This window comes from Temnothorax americanus, unplaced genomic scaffold (assembly GCF_048541705.1).
Source record: "Temnothorax americanus isolate GAGA-0224 unplaced genomic scaffold, ASM4854170v1 Scaffold7, whole genome shotgun sequence".
Lineage (NCBI taxonomy): Eukaryota > Metazoa > Arthropoda > Insecta > Hymenoptera > Formicidae > Temnothorax > Temnothorax americanus.
In genome coordinates, this window is record NW_027509792.1 from 4,660,446 (window position 1) to 4,682,354 (window position 21,909).

At 40.4% G+C, this 21,909-nt stretch overlaps 2 protein-coding genes across 6 annotated transcripts; both read left to right on the top strand.

Moving 5' to 3' along the window:
• The first annotated feature begins 3,599 nt into the window (after positions 1–3,599).
• Positions 3,600–12,163, top strand: LOC143906246 (adipokinetic hormone/corazonin-related peptide receptor variant I-like). Of its 4 annotated transcripts, XM_077422188.1 has the most exons (9): positions 3,600–4,231; positions 7,038–7,313; positions 7,434–7,582; positions 7,729–7,834; positions 7,924–8,131; positions 8,310–8,433; positions 8,677–8,809; positions 9,323–9,488; positions 9,754–12,163. In XM_077422188.1, the coding sequence occupies exons 2-9, from the start codon at positions 7,038–7,040 to the stop codon at positions 9,864–9,866; spliced, it is 1,275 nt and encodes a 424-aa protein (XP_077278314.1). In that variant the 5' UTR covers positions 3,600–4,231; the 3' UTR covers positions 9,867–12,163. The 4 variants fall into 4 exon arrangements, with proteins under 4 accessions (XP_077278314.1, XP_077278313.1, XP_077278311.1 ...); XM_077422187.1 differs by lacking the exon at positions 9,323–9,488 and having other exon boundaries at positions 3,603–4,231; XM_077422185.1 differs by lacking the exon at positions 3,600–4,231 and adding an exon at positions 5,848–6,118 and having other exon boundaries at positions 9,323–9,848.
• Positions 12,164–12,403: 240 nt separating this feature from the next.
• Positions 12,404–21,793, top strand: Tsp (Thrombospondin). 2 transcript variants are annotated; one of them, XM_077422156.1, is made up of 16 exons: positions 12,404–12,935; positions 13,345–13,512; positions 13,602–13,828; positions 14,640–15,384; positions 15,481–15,666; positions 15,732–15,817; positions 16,119–16,182; positions 17,124–17,334; positions 17,505–17,633; positions 17,954–18,230; positions 18,336–18,488; positions 18,825–19,197; positions 19,492–19,842; positions 19,981–20,211; positions 20,383–20,895; positions 21,171–21,793. In XM_077422156.1, exons 1-16 carry the CDS (start codon positions 12,860–12,862, stop codon positions 21,290–21,292), a joined length of 3,912 nt encoding a protein of 1,303 aa, XP_077278282.1. In that variant the 5' UTR covers positions 12,404–12,859; the 3' UTR covers positions 21,293–21,793. The 2 variants fall into 2 exon arrangements, with proteins under 2 accessions (XP_077278282.1, XP_077278281.1); XM_077422155.1 differs by having other exon boundaries at positions 12,418–12,935; positions 14,640–15,666.
• The last annotated feature ends 116 nt before the right edge of the window (positions 21,794–21,909 follow it).

Genomic DNA, 21,909 nt, shown 5'->3' on the forward strand with positions numbered 1-21,909 from the left:
TAAAAACCAATCATAATAAAGAATCACTGAGCGCTCACTCAACGGTTGTGTCTCCTGAACGCAGCCAATAAGAAAATGATTAATCATAGTCGATCGTACTACAATCATAAAATATTTCTTTTTCAATCTTCATTGTATTAAAAACAAAAATATTGTATTATAATAAAGATTTTTTTTAAGTTTTTATTAAAAATAAGAATTATTCTCGATATTTTATTCGATATGTTAACTGTTGATTCAATGTTGATATGATTTACACTTTTAAAATTGACGAATATGTTCAAACACGATATTTTTTTGCGATATCGACATCTCTATCAAGTACATACCAACAGAGAACGCACAATTGCTCACTGAACGACTGGGCCGGTATCACAGTCTCCGATTAACGTGATTCTCCGATTAAACTCACTCTTCGTCTCTTTTTAGGGGGATAGTTAGAAAGAGATGCAGAGTGAGTTTAATCAAAGAATCACGTTAATCGGAGACTGTGATACCGGCCCTAATTGTAAGTAGCAATTAATTGTGATTGGTTGGATCCAAAGGTAAGAACCAATCACACTCTATTGTTATTTAGTTCAGTGAGCGATCATGTTCCTGGATCCACCCAATAAGGGCCAGTTGTTCCAACCTACTGGTAAACACACATATATGATTTAACTATTAGTTAATTTACCAACAGGTTGGAACAACCGGCCTTAAAGCGAGTGGGACTCAATTGACCACGTCACCAATTGGCTGATTCAAAATAAAAATTTCGAATTGGCTGGTCCAGTGGAAAAGCTCTAGGCACTGGGGGCTGTGATTGGCTGTTGTCAAACGGGACGCTTAGGTGATTCTCAAGCCATCTACGACTAATTAGCATCAAGAGCAGCACTGGGCATAGGCGGGAAGTGCGAAACTCACTTAGATATAACGTGATCATGCTCAATTCTCAACGGAAATAAACGGACATTGTAAAAATTGCAATTCCTAGAAATTTAAATTTAAAAATTTTTTGCACAAAACTCTAAATTCACGAAAATCGATAAAATATCAGAAAAATATGAACGGCAACGAGATGATTGCACTATTTAAAATTCCAAGAATTTTCCAAGATTTCTAGAAAGAATCACAGAATTTGAAATTTTGAATCGTAAAAATAAAAAATCTTTAAAAAATCGACAAAATCGATAGAATAAATATAATATTTCATATAGCTTTTCTAAAAACTATAAATTTATTTTTCTTATTTTATAAAGGTATTATTAAGAATAACATTATAATTAAATTTGAGTTTAATTATGGTTGAAATAATTAAATTAAAGGCAACAAATTGTTTCAATCTTTACAAATTATTGCCAAAATTAACAATCTTAAATAAACAATCGAAGAAAAGTATCAGTGTACACACATACGTGACGCATACATATATGAATCTACTATTAGATGGAACAGAGTAGGCATCTTTCAGACTTTCTTCACTAATCAGGGCAGTTGCATGATCACGTAACTTTTTCTTAGGACAAAAACGCGAAAAATGAAAAGTTTTATGTGAGCTCATGATATCATGTAACTGGACGAAACGTGGAAACGTGATCGTAAAAAGAATGAAAAAGTTCATGCGGAATGGATAGAGCGAAAAGCGAAAAGTTTCACATAAAATTAACATGTGATCAGTCCTCTGGCACAAATATCGAATTACGTAATTCACGTTTGACGTGAATTTTTTCTTTAATAAAATTGTCATTTTTAAGAGATTCCCAGTTAGGAAGATTTATTTTATATAAGATTCAAGAGACAATGTAATTAACTTATAAACGTATATATAGTTACACATTAATACAATATAATAGAAGTAACAATGTTGAATATATATATAAGATGATAATAACAATGAAATTGCTAAATTTATTTTTATTCGATAAATATATGTATATATTACATGTGTACATATCTATATTTATTTCGTTACAATTTTATGACATATGTATATATAGAGACTATGTGTGTGTGTGTGTGTGTTTTCTATTGCTAAACTGACTGCACTCGTTCAGAGTTTATCTTTTTTACTCCATATTGGAAGGAAAAAGATAAACTCTGAACTCTAGTGCAGCCAGTTCAGCAATAGAAAACAGGCCCATATAGTTAATGAAATCGATTATAATTTAATTTTTGCGTATAAAGATTCGAGATTCTGTTTTCTATTGCTGAACTGGCTGCACTAGTTCAGAGTCTATCTTTTTTTTCCAATGTGGAGTAAAAATACCAAAATAATATAAGATATCAATATATATGTAATAATTAATTTTAAAAAATTAATGCAAAAAACTTGGCGCTGCTAGATTTCAGATATAATGAGATAATGCAGACAAATAATGTTTTAATTTAAACCGGGACATGACATACTTATACGTATCGCACAGGCTTATCGTATTCATTTATTTAAGATTTCACTCATACTTGGTTTAGGGCCGGTATCACAGTCTCCGATTAACGTGATCCTCCGATTAAACTCACTCTTCGTCTCTTTCTAGGGGGACAGTTAGAAAGAGACGCAGAGTGAGTTTAATCGGAGGATCACGTTAATCGGAGACTACTGTGATACCGGCCCTTAACAGCCCCAAGTTTTTTTGCATTAATTGTTACATCACACACGGTGAATGCTCTGGATTTTAACTCTAACTTTTGTTTGCGATGTGAATGTGTTACATCACACGGCAAATGCTCTGAATTTTAACTCTAACTTTAGACTTCAATTTGCGTCATACGATTTTTTAATTTTTCTTTTTTATCTTATATCGTTATTTATGTTCGCATATACTTCATGTGCTGATTTAATGCGTTTAGCGTAGAAAATTTTCTTGCAAGCGGTCAGCGACATTTGGCTAATCTTTGCGATTGTTAGCACCTCCCATCATGAACGTTTTAGACTTATACTAAGCTGTTTTGACGGGAAGCAAGTTACACAAGATGGAAATTTCGAAGCTAATGGAATGTGCCATTCCATTAGCTTCGAATCAACGCCGAGTTTATACATGTAGCTCATTCACATGATTTGACTTACTATCACGTTAACTATTTCAACGTTACTATAACATATCGTAATTACAATCCTGTTGTCTTTGACCTCTGTACAATAGTATTTCAGCATATATAAAATTGAAAGTAAAGACTTAAGTAAAAATTAAAGTAAAAACTAAATTGTGATAAAAGAAATTTAAATGTGTGCGTGTACAACTTTCGTAAGTTTCTTAAAGTCTTGCAACGCAAGATACTTTATTCTCGTCGTTGGAAATACTGTAACATCTCGTCGTTAGAAAGCCAGAGAGAAATGACAGCGTTAACTAACATCTATGAGAATCTACAATAAAACCTCCGAAGATATATTTTCGTTTCCCTAAATATCCATGTACCTATATCCGCGTACGATTCATTCACGCTTGGTCTCTCTGCCTCCTCCGCCACGAGTCGTCACTCCGGTTACACTCCGGTTGTGTGCTCGACCGACGGCACGTTAGTCCTATCAGCGGAGATTTGATACTTGACCCTCGACGCTGACCTAAGTGTTGGCGGGTAAATCGCGAGCATTCCGCGGGATCGGCAGTCCCGCGTCGATCATCGCGCGCTTAATTATACTGGATGGTGCCGAATTCCGTCGTCTGGCAGCCGTCGATCACGTGCATCCACGCATACGCGATCGCATCCCTCCGCGTTACGCGAAAGTCGCCGATACCCGACTACGGCGCGTCCGACCGCGACGTAGAAGGTGACCGATAAACTCGCCTCTCCTTTTTTTTCTGCCCCATTTTTTTTGCGTCTCGCCGCGATACGAGATTTTTTCTCGGCTGTCGAACCGATGTGTACGAACAGCGTACGCGATAATCCCAGTCATCCCAGTTTAAGAAAACAGATTGAGGCCACGCACGTGGAGAATACGCGCTCGCGATTGTCGCAGGTGCACTCGCGCGAGGGTGAGACGGTGCGCGCTTTTTTTTTCGGATTATTCGCGAGAATGAAGATAATCGTGGCAGAAGTTCACATTTCCACGAAGAAGCTGTGGTGAATCAATTAACAATCGCGCAATTTGTTGAAAGCCAACCGACACAATTAATCATCTTACATTGCCAGTCATAATTATTAAAAGTTGTAAATTGCGGTTTACAATTTGAAATCTGGAGTTAAAGGAACGTCAAAAGTTAACGGACAAGAATAAGTTGAAGTTATAACGAAGGCTGCGAGATTGCATCAAGTAAGAAGTTGTTTATATCAAATTAAAATTATTTGGCGATTCTTCTCTTTCCTCTCATCGAAAGAGACATGCGATTTATGTACGTATACGTACAATTTTTTGACAAAAATAAAATCTTGGAGATAGTGTTTTTTTTTTATATTTGCTGGAAATACAAGTAAAAGCTAGAAATATCCTCCAAGAGAAGCCGAAGGAAAAGTTGTACGTAAATCGTATTGACTTCGCGTCGTAGTTATCTATCATCACTTGTTAGGAGCAATAAATCGTCACAGACGCCGTTGACGTCGTTTTGTCATATCGCAGTTATTCACTGTTTCGCGAAAACAAATAACAGCGAATTATTTTCAGAGACGCTCTCATTAGAAATCTCATTAGAAATGACTTTCCCCAATTTCGGGAATGATAAATCATGCCCATATCGATTCGCTGCCGCTCTCCTATTTTTTTTACGACAAACAAACACGATTTTTAAGCAATTTCTTCTTTATAATTCGGTATCTTTCAATATTACTCGCGCAATTACGCCCCAAATACGCGGAACATTAATCAGGTTTCATTGCCCGACGAATTACGTTATATCGATACGTCGATACGTGAGTTTCATACGAGGGAGGATTCTTAATTGAGTTATATCAATGACCTTATTCGATAGAACCACATCCTGTGCCCGTCGTTTTACGTCATACAAAATCCGTTATAAATTAATAAATATCCTCTATATAACTGTCGAGTTACTTGACATAATTACTAACATAATTTTGATACAAGCTTAAACGCGCGCTTTCTCTGCTCGGCCTACTTAATCTCGTGTAAACAAAGCTCCTAAGTCTAATCTAATCAAGGCGCTTTTGAACGAAAACATCGTACGCTGTTTTTCTTTTTTCACGAAATAAAATTGCTTAAACAATCGCGATTATTCCAAACCGAAATCGAGGCAGATCAGTTAGCGCATTCGCGCGCCTGCGATATTATTGTGAAAATAACGAGAATCCAGATAAGGGTCGCGACAATTATCGGCATCCGCCGAGGAAAATTACTTTTCCCCCTGACATATTGAAATCTCTCATCGTTTCGCTCTATATGGACTCGGCACATTCTGCGTCGTACGTATTAAAAATCATTGGAATCTTTTCAGAAAATATATGCTCTGAAATCGAGTAACAATCTTCTGCATTTATAATTTTACTTTAAAGCTCGCGCCGACCTTGTGTGGATGATATTACGCTTAATAATGTTTATATACTTAATAATGTTTTTCAATCACTTTCCTGCGGCATCTACATATATCCTCACGGCATAGTATAAGTGCATTAATTCTACTAAAACAAGCGTAATTATGGCTGCATTTCGATATTCACTCAGTACTGCAAATCTATATTTTACGTCACGTATACTATAGATTGTCAGTACTGAAAGTTGCTGACAGTGAATATCGGAATGCAGCCTAATCGCTTGAATCCCGAAAAAAAAAACGCCCGCCACGATTAAAACGAAGTTCATTAAATTAACTGAAGAAAAACAACTCGTTAATGATATCTTAACGTGTTCTCCCGATGCACTTTGTGTCTCGGGGCCGAAGTTTAGTTCCGTATTTCTGCTCGTGTTTAACGTATGATGTAAGGCGGATTTGGTACTTTGGAACGCGATCCACATTGGTGTTTTAATATCAAGATTTGCGCCGCAGTGCGGAATTGTATAAGAGATAGGGGTTCGCTTTCTCTAATCTTCCGCGTCTTATTTTTCGCTTCTTAATATAATAAAACGACTCGGGCGCGGCCTTAGCCAGTTCTCAGAGCGTCATAACAGTTCGTAAAACAGTTACAAAAGGTAGCGGACTAATTCGAGCCTCAATATCTACGACACGCTCGGACCTGCGCTGAAGCCTCGGTATGTCAGCGAGAAGTAAAACGAATCAGTATTATAACGCACCCCGCACGATGAGGGTTCATTGTCAATAGTGCGCAGGGGCAAAACGATTACGAGTAGATCGCGATTGACGGATGTCGCGAAATATATTGTTTTGCACTCGGTACGCTCTGCCACGCTGATTTACGATGTAAATCAAGACTTACGTGGTCATTCAGCACGAAACATTGCAACGTGAAAGAGGTTTCCACCCTCGATTTTTCGCGTAAGAACAACAAAATGATATAAACGCCTCGTAAAGCATATTTCTGTTTGAAAATTATTTTTCTTTTTGGAGCATTAGGTATCTATTTTATATTTTAATATCTTTTTTTACGGATAACTAAACACAGAAGTTGATTTTGGAAGATGAAAGATTTTTGCCGCAAAATTAAATTATGTTTACGAATAAAATATCTTTTTATATCTAAATCTTATTTCTTTTCTTTGTGACCGCGTTTATCTATACTTTATATTTTATATTGAATCGCAAATCGCTTCTCTCAATGCAATGCAATCCTTTGAACGTGATGTAACCTTGTCCGCTGCGTTAAAGGCTAAACACAAATAAACACGATCTGGCAAACATTCGTTTCGACTAATTGCTTCCGCTGCGATTGTTGCGTATTTTGCTGGAACAGACTCTCTCTAGATGCATTAGTCCGATCTATTATTTCCCGAAACTTTCCGAGCTAAAAGTGTGAGCATTAGATATCTCTCGAATTCTCGAATTCACGTTGTAGCAGATATTATAAGTTTTATATTACATTATCCTTCAACATTTCTTTCATTATTTTATAAAATTTAGAGATAGGGAGAAATATTTTTTTGCAATTAAAACAGAGAAATAAGTGTTGCGAAAAATATATCTTTTAACACGATCGAAATGTGACAATTTCAGATGATTGATAATTTGATCTTCAACGACATGGGGAACATAATGCAATTAGGCGAAACCGAGAACGAGGAGAGCCTCAAGTGCAACGACACGGCTCACGCGGAACTGCCAATCGAGTTGCGCTTCAACGACGGCCACTTGGTGACGATAATCACTTACAGCATCCTCATGGTGATATCGGCCATTGGAAATATTTCCGTGCTGACCATAATAAAGAAACGAAAGTCCAAATCCCGGATACAGAACCTCGTGATGCACCTGTCGATCGCTGACCTCTTTGTAAGTAAAACAACTCGGACGCGCAAAATAACTTAATTACGATAAAATGATCATTCGGCTTGCGATTTAATTTGATTAATTAAACTAACGCGAGACGTGTCGTATCTTATCATCGTCCAGGTGACATTCCTGATGATGCCGTTCGAAATCGGATGGGCGAGCACAGTGTCCTGGGAGGCGGGAGACGCGATGTGTCGCATAATGGCTTTCTTCAGGACGTTCGGCCTGTACCTTTCATCCTTCGTAATAGTCTGCATAAGCATAGACAGGTCGGCACAACGATACCGTATAATCGCGATCATTCCACGACGCATTTCCTTTCTTCGGTTGATCGAACATTTTAATGTTAACGCGATTTGCGATATTTAAGATGATCGCACATAAGACTGCGCGTTCACGTAGCTGCGTCTTCCAGATATTACGCCGTGATGCGACCCCTCCAGATACTAGATGTTCACAGAAAAGGGAAGATACTGCTGATGCTCGCGTGGATTGGTTCCGTACTTTGTTCCCTGCCACAGGTGCACTAACTTTTATACAAAACAAGCATGAAATGGCATTTTTCGCTTCGTGAATGTCGTTAAACAGCGTATGTCTCGTTCCCTCGTAGATGTTGGTGTTCCATCTCGAGACGCATCCGAATCATACCTGTTATACCCAATGTATAACGTTTAATATCTTTCCATCGTACATGCACGAAGTTTCGTACAGTCTGTTCGGCATGGTGGTGATGTATTGGTTCCCCCTGATCGTAATATTCTACACTTATACCAGTATTTTCATGGAAATCTGCCGTAGATCCAAGGAGAGGAACGAAGGTACGACCGAATGTAATTTATCGCGTTGTAAAAACGCAAAAAATGATTTGGAAAGCGTGTAATATCGCTATTTCTGATTTTATTTACAAATACAGATCTAATGGTATGTTGTTCAACGCTCGGTAATGAATGAAATAATGCGCGCGATTGCGATACATTAAACAGGGATTCTTTGCAGACAGAATACGTCGTTCCTCGAGCGGTTTCTTAAGTCGAGCGCGAGTGCGCACTTTAAAAATGACGATAACCATTATCGCCGTCTTCCTTATCTGCTGGAGTCCTTACTACGTGATGAGCGTTTGGTGAGTCTCCGATTACTTTTAAATTTCCGCAGTATTTTTCCCGTCGATTAGAAGTTAATCGCGATACTGGAACAGACTTTGACATGACCGACGTTCACGGTCACAGATACCTACGCAAATTTTGTCTTACGAAAGAGAAAAATAAAGTTGCACGTTACTTGGTGTTTGCTGGGTAGCATCCCAGATTGATAAACTCCTCGCTACTGGATTCTATGATCTTTATCGGCGAACGCGTGCAAACAGGTACTGGATCGATCGACCGTCGGCCCTCGAAGTCGACCCACGCATTCAGAGAGCTCTTTTCTTCTTCGCGTGCACCAACTCCAGCATGAATCCCATCATCTACGGTATTTTCAACATACGCCAAAGAAACAAGGTAAGTGTCTATCTCGAACGGATATAACGGCGCAAATTCTCAATAAAGCTTCTAGCGCGGAATCATCATTAACTTCGTCACGTATGACATTTCATATAAAAATCACGAATTGTTTAATCGACAAAGTTTTGCATAAAAGATTTAGATATTCGACACGCGTAACGATCTTGCAGCCAGGGTTAATAAAATCCACAGTCAGTTTGAGCGTGAAATCGAACTCGATTCAGGACGAATTCGTGTAATCGTCACATTAATTCGATTATCCGCGCTCTACGTGTCGTTAACACGTTCCACGTTTGTCCATGCACAATTGCAATAGATATATTTAATACAATATACCTTACGAAGGCAAGAACGAATCTATACCACTTGCATTAGAAAAAGAAGGAGATTTCCATAAATCATGTATCTTTCTATAGAAATTAATAAGCTGCAACACTTCGCTTTCAGTTCATATATTTGTTTCCTACTAATACATTTAAATTAACAGTTGCCCGTTGCCTGTATTTCCAGGCAAAGCTCCAGTCCTATCCTCTTCTAAGGCCCATCAATACAACCATGGAACTTCCGGTCGTCGCGTATGCCAGAGATTCCATTTTCACCGTTTTCATAATAGCCCTACCGGTCCTCTTTAACCCTCCGACTTCATGTAACAGACGTTTATCGCATGATCGTAATGGTAATTTGTTATCTCGTGTATGGATTGATAAGTAAATCCTCCCACACCGTTCTGCATCCGCATGCTCCCACGCGCGATTAATATAACAGTGATCGCACATTGTTGCTTTCGTAAAGAAATAAAGAAAGCATAAATAATCACAGCTACAGCAATGTTTGAAGCAAGCGCAAAGACGTTTGAGAAAAATATCTGAGCTTTCAAGACGTCGAGATTTGGACTTTCGACAGCTACACAAGTTCCACGAAAATCTCTATTTTCGTTCTAGGCGCCGATGCGTACAGCCACCATCGAGACTCGGGTCACGCCGCTGTCTCTATCGGTCAAACTTCTCGATTGACAATGAACGCAACGTTCGGCGGCTCGAACAGATGCGTCTAAACCGACAGCGTTGGTCCCGCAAAATGTCCGTGTCCTTTTATACGAAAATCATGTTTCGGCATGTAGAAACGATATTACGAACTGCGCCTTACGGTCGCATCTACGGCGCCGGATACCGTCCAAACGCGAAAACGCGGACCAGTGCTATTAAAAAGTACCTGCCACAGATGCGTGATGAGATTAGGCAAGATGAAAAAGCGCCTGTAATTGATCAAGTCGCGCTCGACGCGCCCGACGGCGAAGAGGATTCTCTGACGAAATTGCGCGACGAAGATGAAAAAGAACGGAGATTTTCCCGGGTGAACTCTGTGCACTTGTTCATCTCTGTATAGATGTATTTATTTCGAAGTTAGATAAGAATCTTTAAGAAAATTCTCTAGACTAAATTATTTTATACGTATTTGTTACGACATAAGCAAACGTTGCAAATGCAACGAACGTGCTTCGTTGGGTATATGTGTTCTTTTATATATATATATACTTTCGCGACACAAGGTTGTGCAAACAAGTTACGTAAGCTATTTATACACCGCTTATGTTCCGTATATTTTTATAAGAAAGAAAAATATATTGAACAAAATGCACGTGTTTGCGTTTCGCGCAAATCTCTTTCGTTACTTAAAAACCTTTAAAGGATAAGCTCGCGTAATCAACTTGTTTCTATCTATATGTTTGCTGTATAAGTAAAAAGATAAAATAATTGTAATTTATATATGACGCGCGTAATGTACAGATTCTATCCCTAATATGTGATCGGGTAACGTAATGTGTTACGCGATAAGTATTTTTTATATGCGACTACGTAACGATGTATTTCAGTTCGTAACAGGTAAGGGAGTGTCATCGTCTTTCCCGGAATCAGACGCATCTTTGTAGCACTCGCCAGCTAAGCCTTAATTGAGTTAAATCTGCGTGACTCCGTGCCGAGTCTCGTGTAGCGTAACGGGCCAGTCGCATACATCAGACTCAGCCCGCACATCGTATCCGTAATGTCGGTTAATTAGGATGGAAAATTGATCACGTGGTACCGGTGGCGGCCGCGCAAAGTCTCGGTCAGCATCCGACACGGCTGGAACGTAGTTAATGACGGAGACGAAATGACGGCCGCGGCCGAAGCGGCCCCTTTCGTTCCGCGTGTTCGCAACGGGGCACGTGTATCGCGTGGACGAAAAACGCGGCATGACGTATCGAAACGCAAGAGCAAAACATTCTCGCCACGTTGAAATCAATTAAGAGCGATTGTCTATCGATAAGTTATTTATACGAGATTCCGTATGATGTTACAACAAGGCAATCTACTCGCAAATTAGAAACGTCTGACCGATCGCGTCGTCCGTGAATAATTGAGAGAGTTAAAAGAAATTCGCGCAAAAATTTATAATGTCAAAGTCACAAATATTTAATTTGTAAAATTCGCACACATTTGATGTCGGATATTTCTCGCGCGGATTACGATAGGTACAATCAAATTGTCATACGTCGTTTCACGCGTTAGAGCGTTCAACTATATCGAATAAAAGACGCTAATTTTTCGGATAAAAAACAATAATTTTTTTTGTAGACACCGTGTATATCACCATGAAGGAAACTAGGCTTTCTGCAGCGTGTCTACGGTTTGAAACTGGTGTGGATGTGTAGGTGGGACCACTTCCCACACACGCGTAACTGGCACACCAACATCAACATTGTTACATACCTGTTGCAAGGTTCCGTCGCATCGGAAAGACCTAAACTCCCGTCACAGAAATCTATCGGGATGGAGAGGCTTTTTTATCTATACGAAAAAAATTAATATATCAATAAAAAGTCGGAGTTACGAGCGCAGAAAACTGCTATCCTCATCTTCGAATTTACATTTGTCTGTAGATATTATCCGCGACGTGGTGACAGTTTTACAGTTGTACGTATCCCAAAATAATAATACGGGATGCTATACTATGAGTGTATTGCATATTAATTGTTTTCGCCGAGAAGTTCCTCGTGTCGCCGTAGAAGGAAGCGTTTAATTTATATTAGCGCCGGCTCTGACGCGCCTTTCCGCTATGACTATTTCATATCGTTAAAAACAGCTCGTGGGCGGGTGCGCACAATAATGTCGGAGTAATGTATCGATGATATCAGGACTAATCATTCAGCCAGATCATACGGCAATAATACTGCTTACTCCACTGTCCATTTCCAACTGCAAAATTAATTCAATAAAACACAATTTAATAATGTAATCATATATAAATTTTACCAAAGTAATATATGTACAAACAAATAATATCTTTGAGATTAAATCTTCACGAATAAACGAATTTCCATTTCGTTTGTTTGCAATATTAATTTTACACTGTTAAATTTGTAGCGTCAATGTATACTCATTTTAAGTTATTTTTCACCATTCTATAGATCGCCACTGGTCCTAATCAATATGTCGTTAAATTAACTATATGACTAAGTCAATGGAATTAAAATAATATTGTTTTGTGTTAAATTAATACATTTCGACACACGGGGTAGTTAAAAATAACAAAATATTATTTAACTCAAGGTATAATTGGTTTAAAATTCATCCTTCAACATAACAGCGTTTATCGCTCTGTCGCTCTTGGTCTATCTTCTTTTTAGAAGTATAATTACAGTTTGCAATCTTTCTAAAATAATAAAATAGTAATGATCCTGATTCACTTTAATTCATCGGTGTTTTCTCTGCTCGCGACGTATCAGGCGCAGGTAGCACGAACAAAATCTCGTCCGCAAAGCCGTATTCGTGGGCGACGTATAAAGTCGCGGACGGTCCGTATCCGCGCTCCAGTCGGCGGCCGTGCCTTCTGCATCCGCGCGCGTGCCGTCGTATCCGCCAGCATCCATCGCACCGCGATCCCGAGACGAGAAAGTGGCTCGCCAAGGGGGTCGCAGGAGATTTTCGCGTTTCACTTTCCAATCTTCGGGAATCCACCAGCTGAGGACGATACCGAATATATTCGGGCGGAGTGCATCGCGTCAGGATGCGAGTCCCGACTGTGCTGATCCTCGGGCTGCTGGTTGTCTGCGCCGTCGATAGTAGCGTCGTGTCCGACGAAGGTAAAGGTTTCGATTTAAAAAGTGGCGAATAATTTACGAGAGCAATTTCATATTGACGAGGTTTTAGCGTTGTTCACGTTGACTCCGATTCGCGTTCTCTTCTTGCGAAAATAAAATGTTTCTCCCGCTATTTTCTTCGCGTTCCTGCACTGAAGACCATTCTCGGCGCGATGCGACAAGAAACCCGGTAGTAACGTGGGATCGGTGACCAATACATGAGACTTCTCTCAGGTCACTCAACCATTGTATTCTATCGCAGAATTCTTTATATTATTTTTTTTATGTATATTAAACAATGTGTAAATAAACTACAATTTCCTATTGATTAACAATTGAGCGATTTACTCAACGCAGGATTACTTTTACTTATGCTGTCTTCTCCTTTTTTTACCCTTCCGCCGTACGACAGCTCTAACTGCAAGCCTGCAGGACGCGTGGTACGAAGATGAGTTCATTATCGCGTTATCCAACATCAGAGACAAGAGGAAACACTCCGGCGGCTCGCTCGAGACCCTGCTGGCTGTGAAATATCGAGAACCGAAAATGGTGCTCCTGCTCGATCGACGGACGAAGCGCGGTGAGTCCAGAGATCTTCCCGGATCGCGAATCGCGATCCCTCGAGCCTCCGCATTTACAATTACTTACAACTTTAATGTTCCATTCCAGTTATACTCGAGAGCATGGATGATACCGGTCGACGCAGTGCCTCGCACGTCAACGTGGACAGCCTCGCGGTGAACACCCCTCTGAAGAGTCTGATTATCCTGGTGCATCAGACGCAGCCTAATTCTCGCATGGACGTGTACGTCGACTGCGTTTACGAAGGTTCTATACCGCTCAAGCAAACCTTCCGCGACATAGCCGAGATCGGGGACCAACCGTTCGTGGAAATAGTAAGTTTTCTTACTTTTCACAGAATATTTTCCACAACAGTCTTACAAGCTTATGTAAATCTTATCGTTTGACATATTATCCTTAGTGTCAATTCGCGCACTTGGCCGAGAAACTGTTAAGAACGCGTAAACGCGAACACGTCGTCCGAAATTGCTTTTTTAACGCTTAATCTAAAAATAAATTTCTACTTGTTCCCGCAACTTCAATTTTGCCCGATATTATTTTTTTCCTGCCGCTACTTTCTTCGCTCACGATCGTACGGTATTTTCTTATTTACGTGTTGTTCGTGACGTCCACAAACGTGGGACGACGTCTTTCCAAATATGGTTGACGAGACCTAAGCTAGTTGCTTCTGTTACGTGCACCTGGTTGGCTTACCCAACCCAGACACAACGATCCCTGACTACTCGGATGAATTGAATTCGTTTCAATGAATTATTCGCGCCCTATTTCTGTCACTGGCATTATTACATTCCGACTTTATGCAATGTCATAATATTCCACGACTTAACTTTCTATTCTCGATAATTCTTGTGGACTTTTATATTTCTTTTTATTACGGAAAATTAAAATTATTCTCCGAGTTGCCATCTTGATTTCGACAGCAATTTAACAGTATTAAAAATATTGATAATTACTTCGGCTATATATACGTTATATATAGTTTTTAATTGTAGATTAAATGCACTAAATGTGTGTGCAATTTATTCTTATTTTTATTCAACTGACAATTCGTTAAATTAAAATTTATTCGATTAACAATAATATTAATTCATTATAATAAAATTAAAATTGCAAATTTTCTTTTAGTTTAAAGAACGAAAATGCCGAATAAAAGTGTATCAGCCTGCCACCATCACCGAGGTGCTGAAGAAAGAGCAATGTCCCGATAATTTAGCCGAAATGAAGCAGCCTTCGGTATTCGATAACCAACCGAAAGCACAACCTATCGATTCCGATGAAGACGATCAAACGAAATTTCCCGATCGACCTGACGGGAACGAATCAAGTGACGGAATTGACGGAGGGGGATCGAGCACGTCAGATCATAACGGTTTGCCATCTTCCAGTAGTCCGAAACATCCCTGGGATCATAAGAAACCTTCCGACAAGAAGGATCATCATGATCGTCCGAGCGATCGACCCAAGAAGAAAAATCACTCGGGTCGTCCAGATAGCAAAAGCAAACCCAACAAACACGATCCGTACGACTCTGCCAATCCGTTTTCTCAACCTGGAAAATCGGGCGAAACGGACGATCTTGACTACCCAGATGGATCTCAACCATCGTCATTCACTCCTAAGGGACATCGACCTAAGAGACCGAAATTTGGACCACTCACTAAACTACCCGATAGTCACTCAAATTCGAAACCCAATAAATTGAATCCATACGACTCCGATAAATCTGGAGCTGGATCAGATGAGTCGGACGGTCTTGATCCAAACGGATCTCGTCCTCCACCGTTCACGTCGCAGCCTCTGCATTTCACCGCGGCACATCGTCCTACTAAACGTCCTAAGATATCTGGGCTCGCTAAACCCGATCACTCAGGTTCGAAGCCCGACAAACCGAATTTGTTTGGCTCTGACAAACGACCTGACGGATCGAGTCCATACGATTCTAATAAGAATCCTTCCCTAACGCCAGATGGATCAGACGAGACTGGATCTCCCAACAGTTCCAAGCGACCTGGTCGTAGTCCGTACTCCGCTGGTCCAGGTCAGGATGGATACGATTCGAATCAGACTGACATGCCGGACTCATCGGACGAATCATCCGGCAAAAGAGTGCCCAAAAGAGGCGACATCGGGATCCAGAGTCTGGACGAGAGAGGTGGGTGAGATGAACGGACGTTAAGTTAAGTTGTTTAACGTGTTCTCACGGCAAGTGTTTTCCAGTCTGCCAGACCGACGATCAACTCGTGAAAACCTTGAACGAATTAATCAACGCTACCAAGCAACTTTGGAGGGAACTGGAACTAAATGTGAGTTAAAGCAATATAAAGCAATTTCTTCATTGTAGGTGAATAAAAATCTTCGGAGATCTCAAATTAATACTTTGATAATATTAGAATAATATATATATAAATACGAAAAATCTTAAAGCGTTATATTTCTTCCGATTATATATAAAATAAAAATGTGTTTTTAATATATAATAAGATTACAAAAAGGGTATGTTTTATTATTGAATTATTTTGGCAGAAGAAAGTGCAACGTTATTTGATTATAAAAGAAAAAAAATGCGTGCAACTTGAAGGGCTTACGACTCTTTCGTTTTTGCAGAGGATGGAAACCCAGCATCTTCGTCACTTGATCGAAAACTGCTCGGCGTGTCGTACACCCATCGGTGAGTGACGTTCCGTCGTATTGAAAGGACACGTGCTCGAAAATAACAGTTCTTTTAACTTAGAAGCTAGCCAAAACCGCATCGTAATGCCAGTTTGAATGAATATCTTATTAATCTATCTCACGCGCGTCGTCCTTCACGCTCTCGAAACTTTAATCTGTACGTGGCAATTGTCAGCGGAGACTACCTATTTATGTGCAATAGTTGTATTAAGCAATCTTACAACGCAATAAATGCCTGTTGTTAGAAAAAATTCAACTTTGTTGTGACTCTTGTATTCTTGCGCAATTTAGCACGTATTCACATGTTTCTTTCGATATGTGTCCCAGTTAGCGGGAGCTTCTTGTAACCATAAAGATCAAACGTCGCTAATTTCTCCGAGCTAATAGTTCTTCGATGACAAGTTTACAATTTATACGAAGATCCTGTTGCAGTATAATCGAGGAAAAATTTTACTTGCTCTGTCTCTCTCTCTCTCTCTCTCTCTCTCTCTCTCTCTCTCTCTCTCGCTCGCTCTCTCTCTCTCTCTCTCTCTCTCTCTCTCTCTCTCTCTCTCGCTCGCTCTCTCTTCTCTTCTTTATTTCTTCAAATAAATGTTTCGATGTTCTATCATCAGAAATTGAACTAAAATTAATATAAAACAGCTTTGCAACTGCGTTATTGTTATCCCTCATTACATTGTTCTTATTTTAAAATCTAAAGAGATAAAGAATGCGCACAGGATCCGCGACGTCGATCTTAAATCGATCTCTTTAAGCACTTATAACGTATATCACTTGCACGTGCACGTACGACACGCTGGGCCGTCGCATAATTTTCTGGGCCCGCGCCGGGCCCGCTCGACGACGCGCACGGCGCGTATGGGAGACCGGCTGTCGAAAATCCCCCGAAAAATTGGCAATTCACTCGTCAATCGAGCCGTGATCCCGGTAATTCCGTAGTGACACCGCCGCCGTCCACGTGCGACCATAACTCCCCGTGCTACCCCGGCGTCGATTGCCGTAACACACCGAGCGGACCCCAGTGCGGACCCTGTCTTCGCGGTTACACCGGAAACGGGCGGGTCTGCTCCAAAATCAATGTCATCACCTGCATTCAACGGCCGTGCTATCAGGGGGTACGGTGTTACGACGACGACGACAATGGTTACAGGTAAGAGATTATCGCTAAATGTATAATGATCGCGCGCTCAAGTCCGTAGAATTAAGATGAAAGGTATAAGACTGATGAATTGAAGACGATACCTTGATGACGATGACAAACATGTAATGTAAATTTCACGGGGACATCTGTCACAATTTGATTTATAATTCTGTTTTCAGATGCGGCAGATGTCCAAGCGGATACGTCGGCGACGGTGAAAGATGCGAGAGGATGAGAAATCCCTGCGACCATCACCCCTGTCATCCGGAAGTTAAATGCTACCCCACTCACAGCCCACCATATTTCAAGTAAATGTCTCGCGGGCATATTATTAATTTTTGAGATAAATTCTCTCTGTGAAAGCACAGAATTTTATTTTAAGAGAGAAACAACTCGTTTTTCTCAAAATTATGTAATTAACAAACTTTTGACGTAAGATTTAGCATAAGAAACGATATAGAAACGTTCGTGTCTGCTTAGCTTCCCAATTCTTCATCGAGTTTTCTATATATATATATTTTTTTTTCATATGACATAGAATATCATTCGAGTTTCGTGTATCTTTCATCGTGTGTCACGTATATCGGGTGTCATCGTATGGTTCTGGTTAATCTCAAATGTGATACAGATGCGGCTCATGTCCATTGGGATACGTGGGTAACGGCACGTCCTGCCACGACGCGAACGAATGCGAGCTGGCGCGACCCTGTCACCCTGGAGTGCGGTGCATTAATCTCCATCCCGGATACAGATGCGACCGCTGTCCGACGGGTTACACGGGACCCATGACGGAAGGCGTCGGTGTCGAGATGGCCAGGACGCGGAAACAGATCTGCCAGGACATAAACGAGTGCGACACCGACAACGGCGGATGCGATCCCCATTCCGAATGTATTAACACGGAGGTGAGAAATTTACGAAGATTTTTCAACTCGTGCATTTTAAAAAGAAACGCTAGGCTTTATCTCGTTTTGTGTGTTTCAACGATATGTTACTCTTCGTTCTTAAAGGGATCCTACAGATGCGGCCCGTGCAGAAGCGGTTATATCGGCAATCAAACGTCAGGATGTCATCTTCAGCATGACGTCTGTCCGGACATGGTAACGGTTTGTGATGTTAATGCTGATTGCATCGCCAGGTACACCAACGAATATATATGCAAGGTAAGCGTCTCCATCGTGTATCGTGTATCATCCAACGAAAATTGTGCCGAAAGATCGAGATTTATATAGAATTCCTGGCTCTATTATCCAGAAATAATGTTTTATTTAAATAAAAAGCAAAATATCACAATGAGAATTGAGAAATATGTTAAATATAAGCTTAGTGGAATAAATTCAGAAAAGACGTTATTTAGAAGAATTAGCGGAAAATGATTGTCTCATCTTTGTAGTTGTCTCTAGACTTTTATAATTTGTAACTAATTGCTATTTAACTATTAGAGTCATCTAATTTTATTGTTAATTAAAACACCATCCATTTAATCGTATCTTTTGCAGTGTCGCGTCGGCTGGGCCGGAAACGGATATAGTTGCGGTCCCGACAGCGACAGCGACGGCATCCCCGACAGGAGTCTTCGCTGCCACGACCGTCGCTGTCACGCCGACAATTGTCCGACGGTGCCGAACAGCGGCCAGGAAGACGCCGACGAGGATGGAACCGGCGACGCTTGCGACGACGACGCGGACAACGACGGCGTGTTGAATCTGTCCGACAACTGTCTGCACATTTATAATCCGAACCAGCTGGACAGCGACAGCGACAAGATCGGCGACGCCTGCGACAATTGCCCGTTGAATTGGAATCCGCATCAGGAAGACTACGACGATGACGGTTCGGGCGACGCGTGCGATCACGATCTGGACAATGACGGTATAAATATTTAAACGTTGAAAAGGAAATCCGGATTATATATCGTGATCGAGTAAAAAGACATAACGAAAAATAAGGAGAAATGCCGAATAAAACACATATCGCTATTTCACGTTAGAGAATGATTATTAATTGAAGCTATCGCGACAATCCCTCTCTCTCTCTCTCTCTCTCTCTCTCTCTCTCTCTCTCTCTCTCTCTCTCTCTCTCTCTCTCTCTCTCTCTCTCTCTCTCTCTCTCTCTCTCTCTCTCTCAACGCGCAAATAATGTCGCTCATAAAGAGATATCGTCCAGGTATATACAACACTCAGGACAACTGTCTCAAGATAAAGAATTCGGATCAGCGCGACAGTGATGCGGACGGCATCGGCGACGTCTGCGACAATTGTCCTGCCATTAGCAATCCCGACCAAGCGGATATTGATGCCGACGGTGTCGGGGATGTTTGCGACACCAACGCGGATCGCGACAGGGACGGCGTCCAGGACGACAAGGATAATTGCCCGGACGTGCCGAATCCCGGACAGAACGACGGCGACCACGATGGCTTCGGCGACGAGTGCGACGACGACATCGACGGGGATGGTATACCCAACAGGAGCGATAACTGTCCTTACGTCTACAATCCGGATCAACGTAGCACTCGTAAGTTTTTAACGGATTCTTTTCTAAGAGCGTTTAGATTGTAAGATCACAGGATAATAATGTCGTCTGTGAAAAATTATTATTAATTGTTAGTTGAGGAAAAAGACGTGGAGATTAACTTCCATATTTTGTACGTAGACGGCAGAGGCATTGGTGATGCATGCTGGAACGACAACGACAATGACACGGTTATCAACATCGAGGATAATTGTCCCAATAACAGTATGATATGGGCGACAGATTTCCGTAAATACACCACGGTCGCTCTCGATCCACACGGTACCTCGCAGCAAGATCCCTTGTGGAAAATTCATAATCAAGGTGCTGAGATCCAACAGACTCTTAACAGCGATCCCGGAATCGCGATAGGTAAGTCCATATATCTCTATCATAAAGACATATACCATATATACCTACTATCATATAAATTAAATTCAACGGATGTAAGAGATGAGATCTTAATTAATGATTAACTAGTTCTATGAAGAAATATCATATTTTCGTATATCCTTTTTATATCCGTCTTCTTTGTCTACAAAGGAGCGGACGAGCTGAGTAACGTCGACTTCGAAGGAACCTTCTACATTGATAATCACGACGACGACGATGATTTTGCGGGCTTCGTCTTTTCCTACCAGGATAATCGACATTTTTACGTTGTTTATTGGAAGAAAGGAGAGCAGGTCTATTGGGAACCGTCTCCATTCCGTGCCGAAGCAGATCCCGGGATTGTATTGAAGCTCGTCCAGTCTGAGACCGGGCCGGGCGAGATGCTCCGAAACAGCCTCTGGCACAAGGAGGACACACCCAATCAGGTGAGGGTCCTGTGGAAGGACCCGAGAAAGTTCGGCTGGCAGCCAAGGGTGTCGTACAGGTGGCATCTGTTGCACAGGCCTAAGATCGGCCTGATCAGATTCTGGTTGTATCAGGGCACGCAGCTGGTAACCGACTCCGGGAACGTGTTCGACTCGACTCTGCAGGGCGGTAAACTAGGTGTCTATTGCTTCTCGCAGGAGATGATCACCTGGTCGGATTTGATGTATAGGTGCACAGGTAAAACGAGCGATCTTGATAGCAATTTTTATGCAGCGCAAACCTAACGCGTCTCATCATCAGAGACTTAAATTACTCATATCACAATTCAATTAAAATTTAATTAAAAGACATTGATGTAATTTTATTCAAACAAGTTAAACTAAAATGTGATGTAAATTTAACAGAATAATTGAAACGGAAAAATAATTTACTTGGAAATTTCCAAGATATTTTAAGCTCAAAATAATTACAATTGTGACATTTACAGAAGAAGGTTCAACGTTATTTTTCAGATACTGTGCCTCAACCTGTGTGGGATCAGTTACCTGATAATTTAAAGAGGGAGGTTCAGGCGGAGATTGCTTCCAACTACCAACAGCAAATAATACAACGCAGAATGAATTACGACTTCTAAAACAGGCTCTCGATGATTTACCGTAACAACGAGTAAATGAAGAACGCGAGGATCAGATCTAAATCTTCATAATTTTAATTTTAAAATAATCGAGGAGCCACGAGCGAATTATAATCTACTATAATAAATCGTCAAAATATGCGTATTTCTGACGCATTTAAATAAACTTAATTTACATAAATTTGAAATTTTTATGATAAATTTTGTATATTATATATATATATATATATATATATAGGTTTTGTGTAACAAAAAGATATTTAATATTTCACAAAATGACGAATATATTTCTCCTACTTAACCCATTAATCAATTTTTATTGTATTTAGAAAAGTTGTATTATCTCAGTTTCACTAAAAGTCAAACGTACTTACCTTGTGCAAACGTAGAGAATAATACGGAATCACGATGATCATTTGTATCTCTCTAAGGTGCAACTTGCATAAAAATAATTTTCGTATTTAATAGAGCAAAATAAAATAATAATCGTCAATACTTGAATTGCACCGTTATTCATTTTAATCGCTTCACTTTGTCCAACGTGTGTAGCATCGAAATGTAACAAATAACAAGTTCAACATTAATTCTTCATATTTCATCCCTGAAAAGATAATTGA

Bases quoted from the DNA above. Each gene is read 5' to 3' on its own strand.
- LOC143906246 (XM_077422188.1), top strand. From the start codon at position 7,038: ATGATTGATAATTTGATCTTCAACGACATGGGGAACATAATGCAATTA. The intron at 7,314-7,433 runs GTAAGTAAAACA...ATCATCGTCCAG, and splicing joins TGTCGATCGCTGACCTCTTT to GTGACATTCCTGATGATGCC. The intron at 8,810-9,322 runs GTAAGTGTCTAT...CTGTATTTCCAG, and splicing joins ACATACGCCAAAGAAACAAG to GCAAAGCTCCAGTCCTATCC.
- Tsp (XM_077422155.1), top strand. From the start codon at position 12,860: ATGCGAGTCCCGACTGTGCTGATCCTCGGGCTGCTGGTTGTCTGCGCC. The intron at 15,818-16,118 runs GTGAGTTAAAGC...TCGTTTTTGCAG, and splicing joins GGAGGGAACTGGAACTAAAT to AGGATGGAAACCCAGCATCT. The intron at 20,212-20,382 runs GTAAGTCCATAT...TTGTCTACAAAG, and splicing joins CGATCCCGGAATCGCGATAG to GAGCGGACGAGCTGAGTAAC.